We start from the raw sequence: 18105 nt of genomic DNA on the forward strand, positions 1-18105 counted from the left end.
ATCATTAAATTATTTTAAAGTCTAATATCATCATTATTGTTACGTTCGATTAAATTCGGTTAAGTTCGGTATCATTCAGTTAAGTTCAGTAGCATTCAGTTAAATTCAGTTCAGTTCAGTATTCAGTATCATTCAGTTCAGTTCAGTTCAGTAGCATTCAGTTCAGTTCAGTTCAGTTCAGTTTTTTTCAGTAATAAAGAACAGAGCCTAAGTCTATATTTAACGGCGACTGACAAAATTCATATGGTCATCTGTTGACCACCGTATTTTTTTAAGAAAAAAACCCACCATAATTATATTATGTTATTTTGAATATTGTAAGAATCGAATTGAATTGATCGTATTAATCGTAAACCGATCGATCCAATACCAATTGAACGGTTTGGTCAAGATAAATCTCAAACATGTTTACTTACAACATATATAAATTTAACAAAGGCCGAATTTGAACCTTGGACCCTTAAGCTATAAAAAATAAGGTGATATTTAATAAAACTTAAAATTAAGTGCTGAAAAAAATAAGTACTGAATTTTAAGTGCTGAAATTACTGTACAATTATTTTAGTTATGATTATTATTAACTACTTAAAAATATATAGTTTCTTCAAAAAAAAAAATATAGTAATGTTATAAATTAAATAATTAAAATGTTATTTAGTATGATTTTTTTTGTTCTACAGTTAGATAAATATCATAATTTTTTTATATTTTTTTAATATTAATAAATTTTAATTAGTATTTAAACTTTATATACATATAAATAAATAAAATTAAAAAATCTAATAAATTATATAATTTAAATTGAATTATAAAATACATGTACTATTATTTTATTATATCTAGTAATATTAATAAAAATAATAATTTAAAAGATATCTCTTTTTCATTTTTATATTTATTGAATTTTAATAAAAAAATTAATTTTATTATACTATATTTATTAATATGATACATCAAAATAATAGGATTTGATATTAAAGAAATATATTATTACTATATATAACTTCTATTAATACTATTAATATTGTACTATGTAAGCACCCAACCACAGGAAACTCCTAATTCGGATAGAAAAAGGAGGCACCTGGTGGATTCTGGAGCCTGTGGCAGATGCAGAGGGTTTGAGGAAACTTTGTGTCATGCTCTCAGGGATTGTGAGAGAAGTAAGGAGGTTTGGAGGAGAATTCTCCCTAGGGATGTGCTACCTTCCTTTTTAGCCAATTCTGAAAATGATTGGTTTGTTGATGGAATTAAATGGATTCTTCTGCCTGGAAATCAAGGTGTCCTTCTTTTTGTGGTGGTCTGCCATCAGATTTGGAAATGGCGGAACGAGGAGATCTTTGGAGGAGGAGTGGTGTCTCAGCCTAATGTCCTTGAGTTATTTTCTAAGAAGATTAGTACCTTGGTTGAGAGTTTTGTTGATGACCCCTTACCTAGGGATGTTCAGATGAGGGAGGTCAATCTTTTAGGCTGGTGTAAGCCGAGGGAAGGGGTGGTTAAACTCAACACTGATGGTTCTTGTCTAAGAGACGGGAGAATTGCCGCAAGAGGGGTCCTTAGAGACGATGGTGGCAGGTGGGTTTCTGGCTTCTCTCAGAATTTGGGTATTGGATCTTCCTTTTCTGCAGAGCTTTGGGGGATTCTCTGGGGCTTGAAACTTGCTAAGGAGCTTGGGGTGAAGAAGCTTCTTGTTGAATCGGATAACCAAGAAGCGGTTAAAATGATTTCTGGGGGCAACGCTGTTTGCCGGAATAACCTGATCATTATTAAAAGCATTAAGAGGATTGGTTGCTCCTTTGAGTCTATTAGGTTTGCTCATATTTATAGGGAGCAGAATCGTGTTGCGAACCTTCTTGCGATGGAAGGGCACTCTAGTGTGTTGGGTCTTTCTACATTCTCTTCCTCGCCGGTCTTCATCTCTTCTTTGATCTTGGAGAATGTGGTGGGGGTCAGTTTTCCTAGGCTGGGTTGAGCGGTTTTTTGTTTTTGTTTTTTTTTTCTTTTCCTTTCCTACAAAAAAAAAAGTGTACTATGTGATAAGATTAAATGTCAACAATTTTTTTATAAAAAAATATCAAATAAAATATAATTTCACATGATTTTTTGAATACTCGTTGAACCTCGATTGAACCACTAACTCTTGACTCTCTCTTTTTTGGTTCTTTAACCGGTCTAGTTTTGACAACTATGGTTATATTATAACCCCAACATACGGTTATAAAATTCAAGATTCAGAAGAATACTTCCAAATTACTCGAGTACTTGACTTGTATCATTAAAGCAATAACAAACACAATTAAACATATAATGTTATTTTAATACCGATTTATCAAGCGGGGTAAGGTGAGACTATGTCTCTTCATTGCACGTAACTAGAAATCGAACCCTAATCTTTGTGCAAACTATCTCTTTATCCGAAATACTCTTAAAAGAGCCACCCTTTCAATAAACACCAAAAGCAAAAAACGAGACGAAGAATCCTCGAGCGGAACGCTTCTACACCCTAACGGGCACTCCAAGCGCAACAACTCTCATGACATTAAGCAAGCGAGATTTTCTAAGCATTTCAAATTTTATGAGGCTCCATATTTCAGTAATCATTGTGTTTCTATCGACCGTGGGTTGTTTAAGACTCGACTGTTGCTTCATTCTTACATGATATGTAACTTACATTATATGGACCGTAAATCCGTGCTCATACATTTGGTCATTAACTATCGAGTTCGATATTCACATGATCCGGATCAAAATTATATCTTCTTAATATCAATACATGAAATACATTATAAACTTGAGATAACTCACCCAACAAATCCAAACGATATGCCAAAGGTCACCCGTTCGGTAATCTCATAAGGTCCAACTTGGACTCAACTTCTCATGCTTACCGAAACGAACTATATCCCTCTCCAAGGATATACATTCAAAAATACATTGCCACCAAACTCATATTCCATCTTTATTTTATGTTGACCGACATAAGATTCTTGACAATATCGGATCGCCTTAAGATATTTACACTATCAATCTTTTTTGCCATTTTTTCCACAAGTCAGGTCCTTCAAGTTGTCTCATCTCTTCCACATCCCAACACATTAGACTTCCACACGATCACGAACAGAATGTTGAATTCAAACTCGTCAAATTTCTGATGAGCCGAGCATGACTAGGTCAAAGCTCGACTCAATTCACCTATGTGTAAGAATACTCATGCAGAAGAAAAATATGTTGTCTTCATTTAATTTGTAACACGTGTCAGAAATTGTTAGAGAATAATAATAATAAATTGTATGAGGATTTAATTGACCAATTCTAGAGTATAAGGATCTAATTGACTTTTTGGATATATGTTAGGGTCGAGTTGAGGTTTAAGCCAAAAAGTAATAACAGCCCGCGCAAACGAAATATATATAATTAAAAATTATATCTTCTCCGGTGTCTGCCCGCGCCGGATTCAATGCTTCCCGACGAAGGAAACGACTGTAACTTTAACATCAGCAGGAAGAAAAGCAAGGTTGATGAAAGTTTGTTTTGATTTGTTAATGAAAAATTTCCACTCAGCCAAAAAGCAAAAGCACTTCCTTCAATAAAGAAATTTCAAAATCCATCCCTAATTCCATTCTTTTCTTGTCTCTAGAGCAATCACTTTGTCCCACTTCGCACCCAAAGCATCTCTCTCACTCTCTTTCCCAAAAGATATCTTATGGCTTCTCTCTTTTATACTCCCTACCCCTTCCAATCCACCGGTTTACTTTTCCTTTTGCATTTCAGTTTCAGTTTCATTACTCTTGTTCTGGCTGTCGCTTATTCGCCATGGCCAGTTCTAGCGGGACCAAGAATGACGGCCCGCCGCGCTCCCTTTCTCGGAGGATGACCCGAGCTCATACTATGATGGTTGATTTGCAAGATGAGGACCCTTCTGCTCTTGATAGTGAGCTTGTTCCGTCTTCTATGTCTGTTATTGCTCCTATTCTCCGTGTTGCCAATGAGGTTGAGAAAGACAATCGCAGAGTTGCTTATCTATGTAAGTTCCTTTTTCTTCTTCTTCCCCATTCTTACTATTCCTTTATTTTCTCCTTCCTATACTCAAAATTTATACTGTACTACTGGTATTTTATGCTCAGCCAACTCTTGTCTACTGACTGTCATATTTAAAAATTGGTCATTGGACTCTATCTATTGATTATAGGCAAACTATCCATTTGTTATCCATGATGTGGATTTTGTAGTCCCGTATCTTAAAACTATTCTACTATTAGAACATGTTTGACTTTTACCACTTGATGTCTTGTAAGAGAAAAACAAGCTACAGAAAGAGAAAATCAGATACTTATTGTTTTAATTGCTTTTTCAACTCCTTTTATAAATGTTTGATGTCTTACAATTGGAGAATGACCATCAAAATAACAGTTAACTTGAAAGTGCTGCTAACATGGAAAATATTTTTATTTTCAGAATGTGTATTTCTTTTCTTATAAATTTCTCAAAAAACTGATAAGAGCATTTCAGTGCTATAAGCACCAGCATGTATGTTCTTGATTTTGTAAATTAATAGCTCTGAATATCTTCTCATAGAGTTTTGGAAAGCCTTATTCTTTTCTTATCCCTTTGTGCTTTATAATGCCAGAAAATAATTTCTTCTATAAGCAGACAGCATATAATATCTCACTCTTCAATAAAACATTTTTCTAGAATGATTTTCGAAGATAAGTAATTTTTATGCAAAGGAATTGGAGTGTTGGTAAGCTCTCTCTAATTTCTTTGTATCAGATAGGGATGCTTAGAAAATAAAGCAAATTACTTATCATGCACCTATCCTTCATACTATGGCTCTCTGCCATGCTTTTGTATTTACAATGTTTTCCTTACTAATCCTTTTATGATTACCTTCCATGTATTATGCATGACAAAAACTGCTTGGTGTTTGACAAAACATTTACTATTTCTTCTCTTTCATTCTGACCTTGCCATATTTTTCTTTATTAGGCCGATTCCATGCTCTTGAGAAGGCTCATAGAATGGATCCAAACTCAAGTGGACGTGGAGTTCGCCAGTTCAAGACCTATCTGTTGCACAAGCTTGAGAGGGTATAATTGATTATTGAGATCTATTTCTTTCATTTAAATATGATTTATTTCTGCATCATTTATCAGTGAAGATTAAATTTTATTTTTAGCTGCCATGGCTTTTATTATAGGGTAGTCTGTTTGAGTTTTATGAATTCTCTTATTTTAGACCATGAAGTAGGGCAGCCTGCAGACTGTAGTTTTTTCCTTGTTTTCTTCTCAAAGGTACTGTCTGGAATACAGATCTGGCCTGTAAATGATTCTGAGATCAACAAACTCTGAGAGTTTTATTTTATTTTTTCATTTTTTTGTTCTTGAGGAAGTAGGATATAGAACTATTTTAGGCGGAATATTATGACAGCATCAGCTTTTGTACTTGAAGAAATAATAGGATTTTATGTTTTAGATGTAGAATGTAGGTTCCATTATTATTACATCTAGAGTTGAAAAGAAATACAATAATTCAGGACTTAATTTATTTTGATAATTTAATGTGCATTTGATAATTGTAAGTCATGGTTGTGCTCTGGTGAATGCTTGGTTTTCGATGAACTTAGAGGGTGTTTTTTTGTGTGTGTATGGCAATCATTGACATCCTTTATGTACATTTAACCTTGAAACTCGAGTTATTTTAATACAGCATACTTCATGGCAATTAGTTTTCCTCTTCTTTTTTCCCCAAATAAAATAAATACTGTTAAAAATTGATTGAGTTATATAATAAAAACCATTAAGAATTTTGTATGTGAACCTAGACTATGTCAAATTGATTTTGGATTCACAAGGTTAGGTTAGTGTTTGAATTGATTACTTAGTATGTTTCTATTTTGAAATCTGGCTTCCGTAAAATGATTTTTAATCAAGTAGGAATTTTATGAAATTTTTTAAAAATGTAAGGCGGAAGAGTTTTAGCCGCAAACTATATGCAAACTGTTGTTGCAAACCATTATGAAGTGAATAAGAGTCTCTTTTGAGACTTTAAAGAAAGATTTTTCTGTTTCAATTTTATTTATATCGTTGTTCAAGTTGAAATTTTTGTAATTGTTAAGGATTCATATTCTAGTCATGTAGACAACATAGGCAACGCTCTATTGACTGTTTTGTATTTAACCCTATTGCAGTCTAGGGTTTGTATACCCTACTGTTTTCTCGTCATTTATTGTGCACTCCATTGGATTTCAATAGTTTCTGGAAGTGCTTCTATTGATATCTTAATTTAAGAGGTCCAACTTTGTAAGAGAAGTAAAGAAAGTTAGCTTCTGCTTCCACCTATGTTTAGAATTTTGCATATTGTTATAGACCATGAAAATAGAGAGAAAACCATGGGATACCATGTAGACATGAATATATTTTATTTAAGAGCAGTAAATATATATGCAATTCTCCTTCAACGAGAAGACATTGTAGGACCAGAACAGCCTACATCAGTCCTATAGCAGCCTAGGCATGCTTACATTTATGACATTGAATTACTATGTAGCAGTCCCCCTCAAGCGGAAGCATGGATTTGCTACAGATAACATAGTCTTAAAACAGTACGCTCAAGATACTTCAAAATATAAAATATAATCCGGGAGATGCAACCTAGAGGAACACATCGGATAGGAGAGACGACACACCGGAACATTAAGCTTTGTTGGAAACAGAGAAGCAAAACTTAGTTGAAGCAACACACAAGAGGCGGTCAGCAACATCAATGCACGAAAAGTGATGCAACAGAAAACTAACTGGACAAACAAGTCGGAAACAGAGAGGCGACAACGACAGAAGAAGAACTGAGACTTGAAACCCTAGGTCAAAATAGCCTGCTCAACAAACCCCAAAATTCTGCTCACAAATGAGAAAACAAATTCTGGAATCTCAATCCAGAAACCCAAAATAGAAGCCAAACAATGCTCTGATACCATGGAAATAGAGAGAAATCCATGGGATACCATGTAGATTAAAAGCCTACATGAATATATTTTACTTAAGAGCAATACACACATATACAATTCTCCTTCAATCAAGGAGACTTTGTAGGTTCAAAGCAGTCCTACAGCAGTCTAGGCATGCTTTAATGGGCTTCCCAAAATAGAAGCCAAAACAAGGCTCTGATTTATAGACCATGGAAATAGAGAGAATCCATGAGATACCATGTGGATTAAAAGCCTACATGAATATATTTTACTTAAGAGCAATACACATATATATACAATTCAAGGAGACATTATAGGCTCACAGCAGCCTGCGACAGTCCTATAGCAGCCTAGGCATGCTTTAGTTCATTTAGGCATGCTTACATTTATTACATTTAATTATTATGTAACACATATTAGCTATTTATAGAAATTGGTCAAAGATAATATATAAAAGCTAATCTTCAGTCTCACCAATTAGCTTGAGGTTTTTTGTCAGTTGGTTCATTGGATGGAATCAAAGTCTTCTAGACCTTGTCGTAGACCATGAAAATATAGAGAACTCCGTAGGATACCATGTAGGTAGGATGAGCCTGCGTTGTACACGTTTCAATCCAAGGGACCTCTGTTGGTGGGGTGTGTCAGAGAGAATATGTAAAAGCTATTTTTAGGCCTTGCCTATCAGTTTTAGCTTTTAGGTCAATTGGTTCCCCGATAGAATTGAAATAAAAGCTAAATTATTTTCTGCTGGATGAGATTATAATAAAAACTATTAATGAGCCTTGTCACGAAACCATTTAAACTGACACACCCCCACACGCAAATGCTCCTTGGGCTTGCAGCGTGTACAACACAACTCCATCTCACCACGTGTTTTTAATTCCACAAATTAATGAGGTTGCCAGGAATCGAACCCTCGACCGTTTGGTCCAAGAGGCTCTGATTCCATGTCATGGAAGGTCCAATCATAGATCTTATATTAACCTCTGACAAGAATAACTTTTATTATTATCTATGACACACCTCCGCGCTCAAATTCTTTCTAGGCTTAAGTGTGTACATGAAAAACAGGCCCACCCTACCATGTATTGAAATTTCATCAATAAATTGGATTGCCAGTAGTCTTTTAAAGCTGATAGCTAAGGCCCAAGAATAGCTTTTATTATTATCGTGACAGGCCTTAACTATGAACTTAAGCTTTTGGTTCAAATGGTTCCTTGACATGGTATCTGAGCCTCCTAGACTAAATGATTAAGGGTTAGGATGAGCTTGTGTTGCACACACTTCAAAGTTCACGGTGCATTCCCGTGCAAGGGTATGTCAGAGATTATAATAAAAGCTATTATTGGGCCTTAACTATGAGTTTAAGCTTTTGGCTCAAATGGTTCCTTGTCAACTCCTATGGAGATCCATATTTTTTACCCTTTGTCTTATGCATGTATATTTCATGAAGCATACGTCAGTTATTGTCCTTTTGTCGAGGCACATGGGAAGGGGCATATTGCAGTGTTTATGTAAACTGCATCAATGAAGTAAACGCAGTTTAAAGGAATAGTGCAATGTGAAGATATGTTGTACCTACTTGAAATATCTGTCAATAGCAGCCTACAATGTTTGAGAAAACTTCGTGAACTAAGTGTATTGCACCTTTTGTCTTTATTTTACTTTTTTCTTCTTGTTTGATATCTTCAATTGCTACCGGACATGTCACTGGAGATCTTCATGAATTTTGTGTTTCATGATATTCCACACCGTGATCAGTAGGCAGATAATTTAATTCCAGCTACTTATTTTAATTTTTTTTTTAATCGTGTCTTGGAATCTTAAAAGGAATGCCTGTATGGTAAAGTCTCTGAATTACTATCTCTATGCATTCCAAACTTGTTTTTGGAAGCCCCTAATGATTGGTCCTCTTGACTGAGATTAGAGTTCCAGAATCTAGAGTCAACTTTCCAGTATGAAGGAATGCATTGACCTTGGTGTTAATATTGGATATTAAAACCTAAGCATTATGCGCATTTATTCTAGCTTAAATTGCAGCTTCCTAAATGAAATTGCTCACAATGGACCTGTTCAAGTTATAAGCTGCATTTTATTGATATGTTGACATTTAATTTTCAAATATTTGTTACCGGTTCCAATTCCAACATCTTGAGTAATCTGTAAATTATGTTAAACAGTAGCCATGGTGAAAAATGATTTAAATCTGTTGGATTCATTGTTTTTGCAGGAAGAAGTTGAGACACAACGTCAGCTTGCAGGAAATGATCCACGAGAAATCCAGTTATATTATCAAAAGTTCTATCAAGACAACATAAAAGATGGCCAATATGCGAAAAAACCGTGAGTATCTTATTTTCCTTTCTTGTCACTGTTAACTTGTCTAAGTCTTACTAAGCACCTACGACTCCTTGTGCTTTGCGGTTGGCTAACTCGTGAAGGGAGGAGATGGTTAAGATTCTTCAGATTGCAGCAGTATTATATGATGTGCTGAAAACTGTGGTACCTTCTTCAAAAATTGATAATGAGGTTTGATCTCTCTCTCTCTCCCTCTTTTTGTAAATTATAAATTTTTAATTTTTCCAGGCACATGATGCACTTGTTCTGTGTCGAATCCACTTGAAAAGTGTTATATAGTTTATTCTTTAATCACAGACTCAAAGATACGCTCGGGATGTTGAGAGGTTAAGAGAGCAGTATGAGCACTACAATATTCTTCCATTGTATGCTGCAGGGATAAAACCTGCAATTATGGATCTTCCTGAGGTTGGACATGTCAAATGTATCTTTTTTCATTTTCCTTGTGCCATTTGGATTGATCCATTAGTTGCCGAAAACTCATTGTGGTTGTCAATTTTATTCCCTAAAATTGTAGATAAAAGCTGCACTTCTTGCTCTAAAGAACGTCGATAATCTTCCAATGGCCAGGTTTAATTCTGCACACGATACCTCTCATGATTTCCCTAAGGAAAGGGCTAAATCAGTCATTGACATCCTTGATTGGCTTTCTTCTGTTTTTGGCTTTCAGGTAATTTGCATGTTAAATTTATCTTTTCATCTTTTCAGAGTCTGAGAGATCTATTGTGGCATAGATTGCAGGTCATTCATTAGCATTGGCTATCTCTCTAGGTAGCCCAAATGTATAGGCACCCAATGGATAAGCTTTTTAAGCTGTCTGGGACTACAATTTTACATCTTCCTTCGTAAATTTCTCCAACTTTTCCCAATGTCACTGTGAATCTAAGAGAATGTCAATGCTTGCTTTTTATTCTTTTTTTACAAGAATGAAGCCAAATAATGTAGTATAATTTCAAGTAAGGTAAATTTGACCTAGGGAGTGGGGTCAGAGTTACAGTTCAGAAGTACTAGAAAAATTAGTACTTACTCTTTACGGCTAATGGAAATCTACTGGAACAAGATATCTAGAAAGGAGGTATTTTCTTCAAAATAAGCATTGAGATATTCAAGGCTTTGTCTTTTGATCAAATAACTAGAACAATTTGATGTTAGTCGTTTCCTTCAGATTAGACCAATCTGTGGTGTTTCTCACTAATTAATTTTTTCTTTATGGAGAACAAACAAGCATTTGAGGTTTTTAGTTTTGTGTAGGTTGGAGATATTCAATGTTCAAGATTTCCCAGATTTGGAAAACTAAATTAGATGTTATGTGAATTTACTTATGGTGCTACTTCTGTATCTAGCAAAGGACATAATGATCTTTTTAAGAAATATAATTTTTGCAACTTATTGTAATTAGAATGAAAATTTTATAAATATATTGGATAATTATGTAATTTTCGAATTTCTATTAATACTGTATCTTGTCTTTTGTTTATTATGATATATTTTGTAAGATGGATATTAGTTTATCTAACTAAATGATGCTGTCCTATTGTCTTTTGGTGAGCAAAGAGAGGAAATGTGGCAAATCAAAGAGAACATCTGATATTGCTGCTAGCCAATATTGATGCAAGGATCAAGAGTCTTGAAAATTATTCTGTGGTAAATTCTAAGTGAACATTGCTACTTTGTAATTTTTTTTTTTACCTCAAATTCTTGTATATCCTTATAAGATGTCTTTTATGTATTTTCCTCTTCTTTTGGGTATTTTTTGTATTTTGTTTGTTGAAGAATGATTTTAACTTTGAAGCTTATTTCAGATTGATATTGGCACCATAGAACAGTTGATGGATAAAATATTTAAGAATTATCGGTCATGGTGTAATTACTTGCATTGTGAATCAAATCTTAGGTACGTTATCTTTTCAATGTGCGATTATTTCAGTTGGTAATAAGGGTAAGTTATCGTAGAGTATGTGCTTAGTTTTTTTGACTTTGCAGGTTTCCCCAAGGTTCGGACAGACAACAATTAGAGCTTATCTACATTGGACTCTATCTTCTAATATGGGGTGAAGCTTCAAACATAAGATTCATGCCAGAATGCATTTGCTACATCTTCCACAATGTATGATCTTTTATTGTTTTAATTAATTGTTCCTGAATGCACGTAGGTTATTTTTAATCTATTGCCAAAAAGATTTTGGGTTTTCTTCATTTTTTAAACTTTATTTAATTTCTTTCGATGTTGAGTTTTCATAGGGTCAGAGATTATAATAAAGGCTATTATTAGGCTTTAACTATCAGCACAGCACACACTTTTAGTTCAAATGGTTACTTGACATGGTGTTGTACCCGCTTCAAGCCCATAATAAAAGCTATTATTGGGCTTTAACTACCAGCTTAAGTTTAGTTCAAATGGTTCCTTGACACATAGTTATCATACAGATTTAACATTTGCTAATGAGTGTGTTCTCTCTTATATAATAAGTTATTGCTTTTGGCTCTTTCATGAGCATTCTGAGAATTTTTTTGCTTAATTTTTTCTTGAGGCATTCACATTTTTTTGCTGATGTAGCTATCGGTTTGTTTCTTTTCATATCTATTTTCTTAAGAAAGAAATAATTTCTATGTGAAATCTATCAAGAGGTGTAAAAAAAGTGAGGTAGCTCTTGCTTGACTCCCTAGTGGTTCTTCTGTATGTTTCTAGGAAGAACCTTTAGGAAATTCTGTTAAATTTTCTTTGAGAGGTATTGTTGGCTTAAAGCCAAATTTTTTTGGAATTTTCTTTTTACTTTTTCATGGAGCCTTGGTTGGAGAGATAGACATTAAAAAATTAGACTATCCTCGTTATTGTTGGAGGAGTTTTCTTCAGTCAGATATAGTATAAAAACTATTTTTGGACCTTATCCATTAGCATTGGAGCCTCTTAGGCGAATAGGTTTCGGGTTCGATCCATTTATTGTTGAAATTTCAAAACAAGATAAAGTGTACATGTGTTGTACATGCTTCAAGCCTAAGGGGAATTTGTATGTCGGGATATGTTGTGAAAGATAATATATAAACTATTTTGGGACCTTACCCATCGGCTTAAGCTTTTGGGTCAAATGGTTTCTTGGCATCTTCTATTCTCTATGAGTCTAGTTCATAATTCTTCTACAGAGGCTTTTTTGGTCCAACTTAATTTGAGGACATTACTCTTTTAGCTTTATTATTGTTGTTGTCATTATTATTAAGTTCTTTATGGTTGTCATAGAGCTCCTCGAATTTATTCTCCTTGACATTGGGTTCTCTAAATCTTTATTTCTTTCCTTTTCTATAAAAATTATTTACTTATTTGCAATATCAGTTTTAGTCAAATTTTTTTTTTTCTTCTAAATTTGTGGTATTACCAATCAATATTGTCACACTTTGCTGGAATTTCCTAAGATCGTCATTTCATGATTAATACTGCTAACTAAACTAGCTAATCCTACTTAAAACCCAGTAGGATCTGAAATCTGAGAATATGCTTGCCTAATTTTGTTTGTTTATGAGTTTATTAGACATGTAATTGGATCCAATTCAGTGGCCTAGCCATGATTTAGGTTTTCTCTCACATACTTGCCATATATCAAGCTTAGATTTTTCTGCAACTAAACCTGTTTGAAATTCACTAAATTGAAGTCACAAACTTTGCTTGGAGTGGTAGCATAAGTGTCTTGAATACTGAAGATGTTTATCTTAGAACAACTATGCGTTAGGGAGGGATTTGTTAAGTTTCCCTTGTTTTCATCTTGTTGGAAAATAATGTTTTCTTTTCTCCTCATGGTTAAGATGGCATACATGGTATATGGAATATTACATAGCAATGTGCATCCTGTTACTGGAGAGTCATATGAAACAGCAGCACCTGATGATGAGGCCTTTTTAAGGAATGTCATAACTCCAATTTACCAGGTTTTGAGAAAGGTAATTTATTCAATACATTCTAGGATTAGTACACCTGTTTATTTACATGTTCAAAAAATGACTTTATTTCACGCGGAAAAAGGAATCCAAAAGAAACAAAGGAGGCACAGCAAGCCATTCAAGATGGAGAAATTATGATGATCTGAACGAATACTTTTGGTGAGAAGATTGAACAGTTTTTTTTTTTTTTTTTTTTTTTTTTTTTTTTTTTTAATTTGCATACTTCATTTACCCTATTAACTAGATCGTCCCATCTCTGTAGGTCTAACAAATGTTTTAGGCTGGGGTGGCCAATGGACCTTAATGCTGATTTTTTTATTCATTCAGATGAGATGCCACTTACAAATGAGGTTCTTTTGTTTCTCTCACTGGTTATGGCACATAAATTGTGCCTTTCTTTTTGCCTTTCCATGTCCTAGAAATCTTTTACGAAAACATCAATTATTATGCTTCATGAAAATGCAGAGTACTTATTTATCCACTACTGCATCCTGCTCCATGATTTCTTATCATAATGATCCAATTACTTTTATTTATTTTTTAATAGTTTAATATAATGATGGTAGAACTTTTTAAATGTTACAAGGTTGGAATGGTGTTAAATTCTTGAATATTACTTGTCCTTATCAAGTGTTGTTCAAGTCTGCCTTCTACTTTATACTTTTTCTGATTTGCATTTTGTCAAATCCTTGTCCTGAGTACTTGTTTGTTGGAACTCCAGATAACTTAATAGTTTTTTATGCATGTTGTTTAATTGGAAAAAGAAAATGCTTCGCATGAGAAGTTATTAAAAAGGCTGGACAGTCTTGTATTTATGCCAGAGAAAGTTTGCATGGGCATACTGTATAACTAATTGAACAAATGTTCAATGAGAAAAGAGAACTCTAAAAAAGAAGCATAACTCTAGCATATATAAAACAGAGAGCTGCAACAGAAGCTAAAACAAGAGTATTGGAATGATAGAAACATGAAAGTCCAGATGGGCATGCAAAGTTTTGTAGGTTCAGAACTATCCAACAAATGCATGACAAGCGTTAGACCGCCACAAGAAAAAAAGATCCTCAAAATTCCAATATAACTTTGTGCATAGTGTACTCTATCTATCAGATATCATTTTTCTTTTGTCTTTATAAAGTCTGCCTGCTAAAGTTGTTTCTGCATGACTTTTTTTTTTTTTTTTTTCTGCATGACTGTATCTATTTAAATTCTTCCTTTCAGTCTCTGCAAGCTGAAAAATAACCACATTACTAGTGTCATTCTTTGATTAAATAAAAAACACATTATGCAAATTATACTACTTGTTATAGAATAAGTCAATGTAATAAATGTAAGCATGCCTAGGGTGCTATGGCAGCTAGATGGCTGCTAGTAGGGTCTAGTGGGGCTGCTATGTTTGCTTAATTGTAGGAGTAACTTAGGGAGAACCTTGTATAAATATGTGTATTCATCTTAAGTTTAATATATTCATGTAGGCTCTTAATCTACATGGTATCCCATGGATTTCTCTCTATTTCCATGGTCTATAACACTACTAAATGAAGAGTGAACAAAACTTGATTAGCTATTTTCCCATTCCCCCTTTATTTAGTATGTATAATATCAAAGCAGACTCATTTTTATTATAGTATATCAAAAACTGCCGATAGTATCTGGCTGTCATCAGTGCCAACCTCAATCATTCTATTGTTTCTTTCATATTCAACTATAACTAACAAAAATGAAGTGTTTGTGAGCGTAAATATTGTATTGAATTTTTAATTATAAGAGAACTATTAATTTTTGAAGCACTCAAGATGCTGAAAATATTTTGTAATCAATTTTCAGGTATTGCCATAATCATAGAAAAATAACTCATTTTCTCTGAAAACATTTTCCAGAAAGAAAAGAACTGAGCTTAGGTTATTAATATTACTATTGTTCTTATTCCTGTTGTTTGTAATTTGCAAGTACCACAAAATTTCAGTTATTAATCCCTTCATAGAAAGTTTGTCTCTATTGTCAACTAAACTTGTCAATTTTTTAGTGGTTGGGAGACTTTTCATTTGCCTGCAAGTGAAAGCACCAAAAGCATCCAACCTGCCTGATGTTTTGGATAGTGCTTGTCGCTTTCTGTATCATCTGGAGAACAATAGGATATTAGGGAGGCATTATGGAAGACGATGATTAGGATGGTGATTTTGAAAATGACTCTAAAACAAATTGTTACAGTTCAAAACTTTAGTTGCACCTGATGGTGATAGACAATATGAGAATGCCATGCTGAAATTAGAAGGAAGACAGCAATTCCGTGAAGGTTTGTGTTATGAAATGTAGATATTACAGTTTGAAACTGACTCATGAAATAGCTTGACAACTTCAAATTAGAAAAGATATCTAATCATATGATAGCAATAAGATGATGAGTAAGGGAGGACCCAAGACTTTAAGGGTATATACTAGAAGGAGGGGTAGTCACGTGTAAGGGTGTGGGTGTTAGTTTGTCTGTTAGCGAGATAGGTTATTAAATAATACCGTGGGGTCTGTTTTGTGGGTATTGGGGAATCCTCCTTGGGGTAGGGGAAGAAGGGGGGCTGGTCCCGGTGGGTATTTCTTGCTATTTCTTGTATTCAGTGAAGGGGGGATACAGACTCTGTTCCATTCCCTATTTAATATATCAACCATCTTCATTTCCTTTCTACTGTCTTTCCTCGGTTATTTCTGTTAAGTGTATTTGGTTTTCTCTATCATCATATGTTAAGAAAACTAAAAATAGGAAGAGTCATCACTTTCCCCTTAATCTATCATTATTATATTGCTGCACGAAATAGTTGCACAACTCAAGACTTCTTTGTTCACCTTAAAAAAGATAGTGCATTGGTTTTGTTTTATTACTAGAATGTGACCAAAGTAAACTTTTAGTTTATTTAGGTTTCACTTTTTAGTACTGATACAAGTTTGCTTTGTTGACTTTTTTCAAAATTTTACAGCTTGTGGTGCCTTACCATAACACCATGAATGATGTTTATGCTTTAGTTAACAATCATATTTAATTCATCAAAAAAAAAAAAAAAAATGATATTTAAATCCCAGATTTTAACTCAAACTAGCTAGACGCATTTAACTATTCTCTACATTATTAAAAAAAGTTAAAAGGGGTTAAACAAAGGCGTATGCTATGCATGCACACATACAGTAAAGTAAGATCAAATATGTTCCCATATAATTTCACAACGGTGGTTCTGTTCCTAGTTTTGTGGTTCTTATATTTATATGCTTTAGGGCCTAAAACATGATTTAGACTGATGTCTAATATATGATTGAACTGATATTAACTAATATTATTTAATAAATGTTGATTAATTTCTGTTGTTTTATTGTCTTTCTTTGTGATTGCTGTTGTAACCTTTGAAAGTAGGATATCCTCCCTAACATATTGTAGTTTTTTTCTTCAATTATTTTTTTAATCAAAAGATGAAATGAAAGAAAAGTTGGATTTAAAATTGTCGATGCTGCATCGGAGTATGCTACTTCATAGTGCCATAAAACATATAATGATAAACAGTTCGTCGTTGTGTATCAGACATGGTCTCACTCATGAGCATAATTTCACAAAAGTATTAAGCTAAACTGTTGATGCTGTATATCCTAGGTGGTCATGATGCTCCACATGGTGATATGATTTAGTAAACAACATATACAAAAACTGTCTCTTATATGATCTCTTAATTTTGAAAGAAAAAACCGAATCCATTAGTTCTACTTGTGAAATACATGAAGTTTCTTAGATGAACTTCTAGGGGTTTGTGTGAATGAATTGTTCTTCTTTGGATCATTTTATCTCTGACATCCCTTTATGATGGGTTTTGTTAGGTTTTGTCAGAGGTTTAGTGTTCCTCTAATGGTGTTTCCATATTTGTTCTTTTTGCAGAGATCTAATCAAGCTGCTACTGGGAAGAGGAAACCTAAAACAAATTTTGTTGAAGTCCGCACTTTTTGGCACCTTTACAGAAGTTTCGATCGAATGTGGATATTCTTTATATTGGCATTACAGGTAACCTAAATGTTAATTAAAATTTGGTTTTTATCTTAGTCTCCAAGAGGGATCAATTATGTTTGCTCTGTTTCCAGGCCATGATAATTGTTGCATGGAACACATCTGGATCTATTATTGATATTTTTGATGAGGATATCTTCAGAAGTGTTTTGAGCATTTTTGTCACTTATGGTTTCCTCAATTTTCTTCAAGGTATTAGTCACCTTCACAGACATTTTGATCCCGTTAATTGTGTTTGTATGTGTCATATATGATGTTTTGGTCACATGCATTGCATTTGCGTTGTATTTGATTATTATCCTCTTATGTTTTTGGAAATTGTACAATATACTCCCTTTAACCATTTGATACTTTATAAAATTACTAAGAATTTAACTATATAAGTGTCAGATAATAATAGAAGTTATTCTTAGGCCTTAACTATCAGCTTAAGCCTTTAGTTCAATCGGTTCTTGACATGGTATAAGGAGCCTCTTAAACCAGGTGGTCAAGGGTTCGAATCCATAGATAATAAGTTATTCTTGGGCCTTAACAATCAGCTTAAGCGTTTAGTTCAATTCGTTGCTTGACAATAAGAATTAATATATTAGTACAAGTATTTACTCAATTTAGCAGTTATATTCAATGTCCTTCTCGTCTTCTGAGTTCTGGTGCAGATTGGACATTAATAATATTTGATTTTGATACTCGTGATTTATACATCATATTTTATTCCATATAAATCGACACTGATAGAGAATCTGGTGGGGAATGAGAATGAGAATGAGATGATTCAGGCCTAGGCTAATGGGACTAAAGTCTGTAATATACACTAGATGCA

General features: G+C 33.7%; 1 protein-coding gene across 1 annotated transcript in view; it reads left to right on the forward strand.

Moving 5' to 3' along the window:
• The first annotated feature begins 3448 nt into the window (after positions 1-3448).
• The window catches only part of LOC136205260 (callose synthase 7), a 31633-nt gene continuing 16976 nt past the window's right edge, over positions 3449-18105 (forward strand). The window contains exons 1-14 of the mRNA XM_065995783.1: positions 3449-4024; positions 4987-5087; positions 9195-9307; positions 9406-9493; positions 9620-9730; positions 9840-9992; positions 10877-10966; positions 11125-11216; positions 11306-11429; positions 13118-13252; positions 13335-13411; positions 13515-13602; positions 17160-17282; positions 17360-17477. Coding sequence (XP_065851855.1) covers positions 3814-4024; positions 4987-5087; positions 9195-9307; positions 9406-9493; positions 9620-9730; positions 9840-9992; positions 10877-10966; positions 11125-11216; positions 11306-11429; positions 13118-13252; positions 13335-13411; positions 13515-13602; positions 17160-17282; positions 17360-17477 — 1624 coding nt within the window. The 5' untranslated portion in view covers positions 3449-3813. The remainder of the gene's footprint in view (positions 4025-4986; positions 5088-9194; positions 9308-9405; positions 9494-9619; positions 9731-9839; positions 9993-10876; positions 10967-11124; positions 11217-11305; positions 11430-13117; positions 13253-13334; positions 13412-13514; positions 13603-17159; positions 17283-17359; positions 17478-18105) is intronic.

The sequence above is a fragment of the Euphorbia lathyris genome, chromosome 1 (assembly GCF_963576675.1).
Source record: "Euphorbia lathyris chromosome 1, ddEupLath1.1, whole genome shotgun sequence".
Lineage (NCBI taxonomy): Eukaryota > Viridiplantae > Streptophyta > Magnoliopsida > Malpighiales > Euphorbiaceae > Euphorbia > Euphorbia lathyris.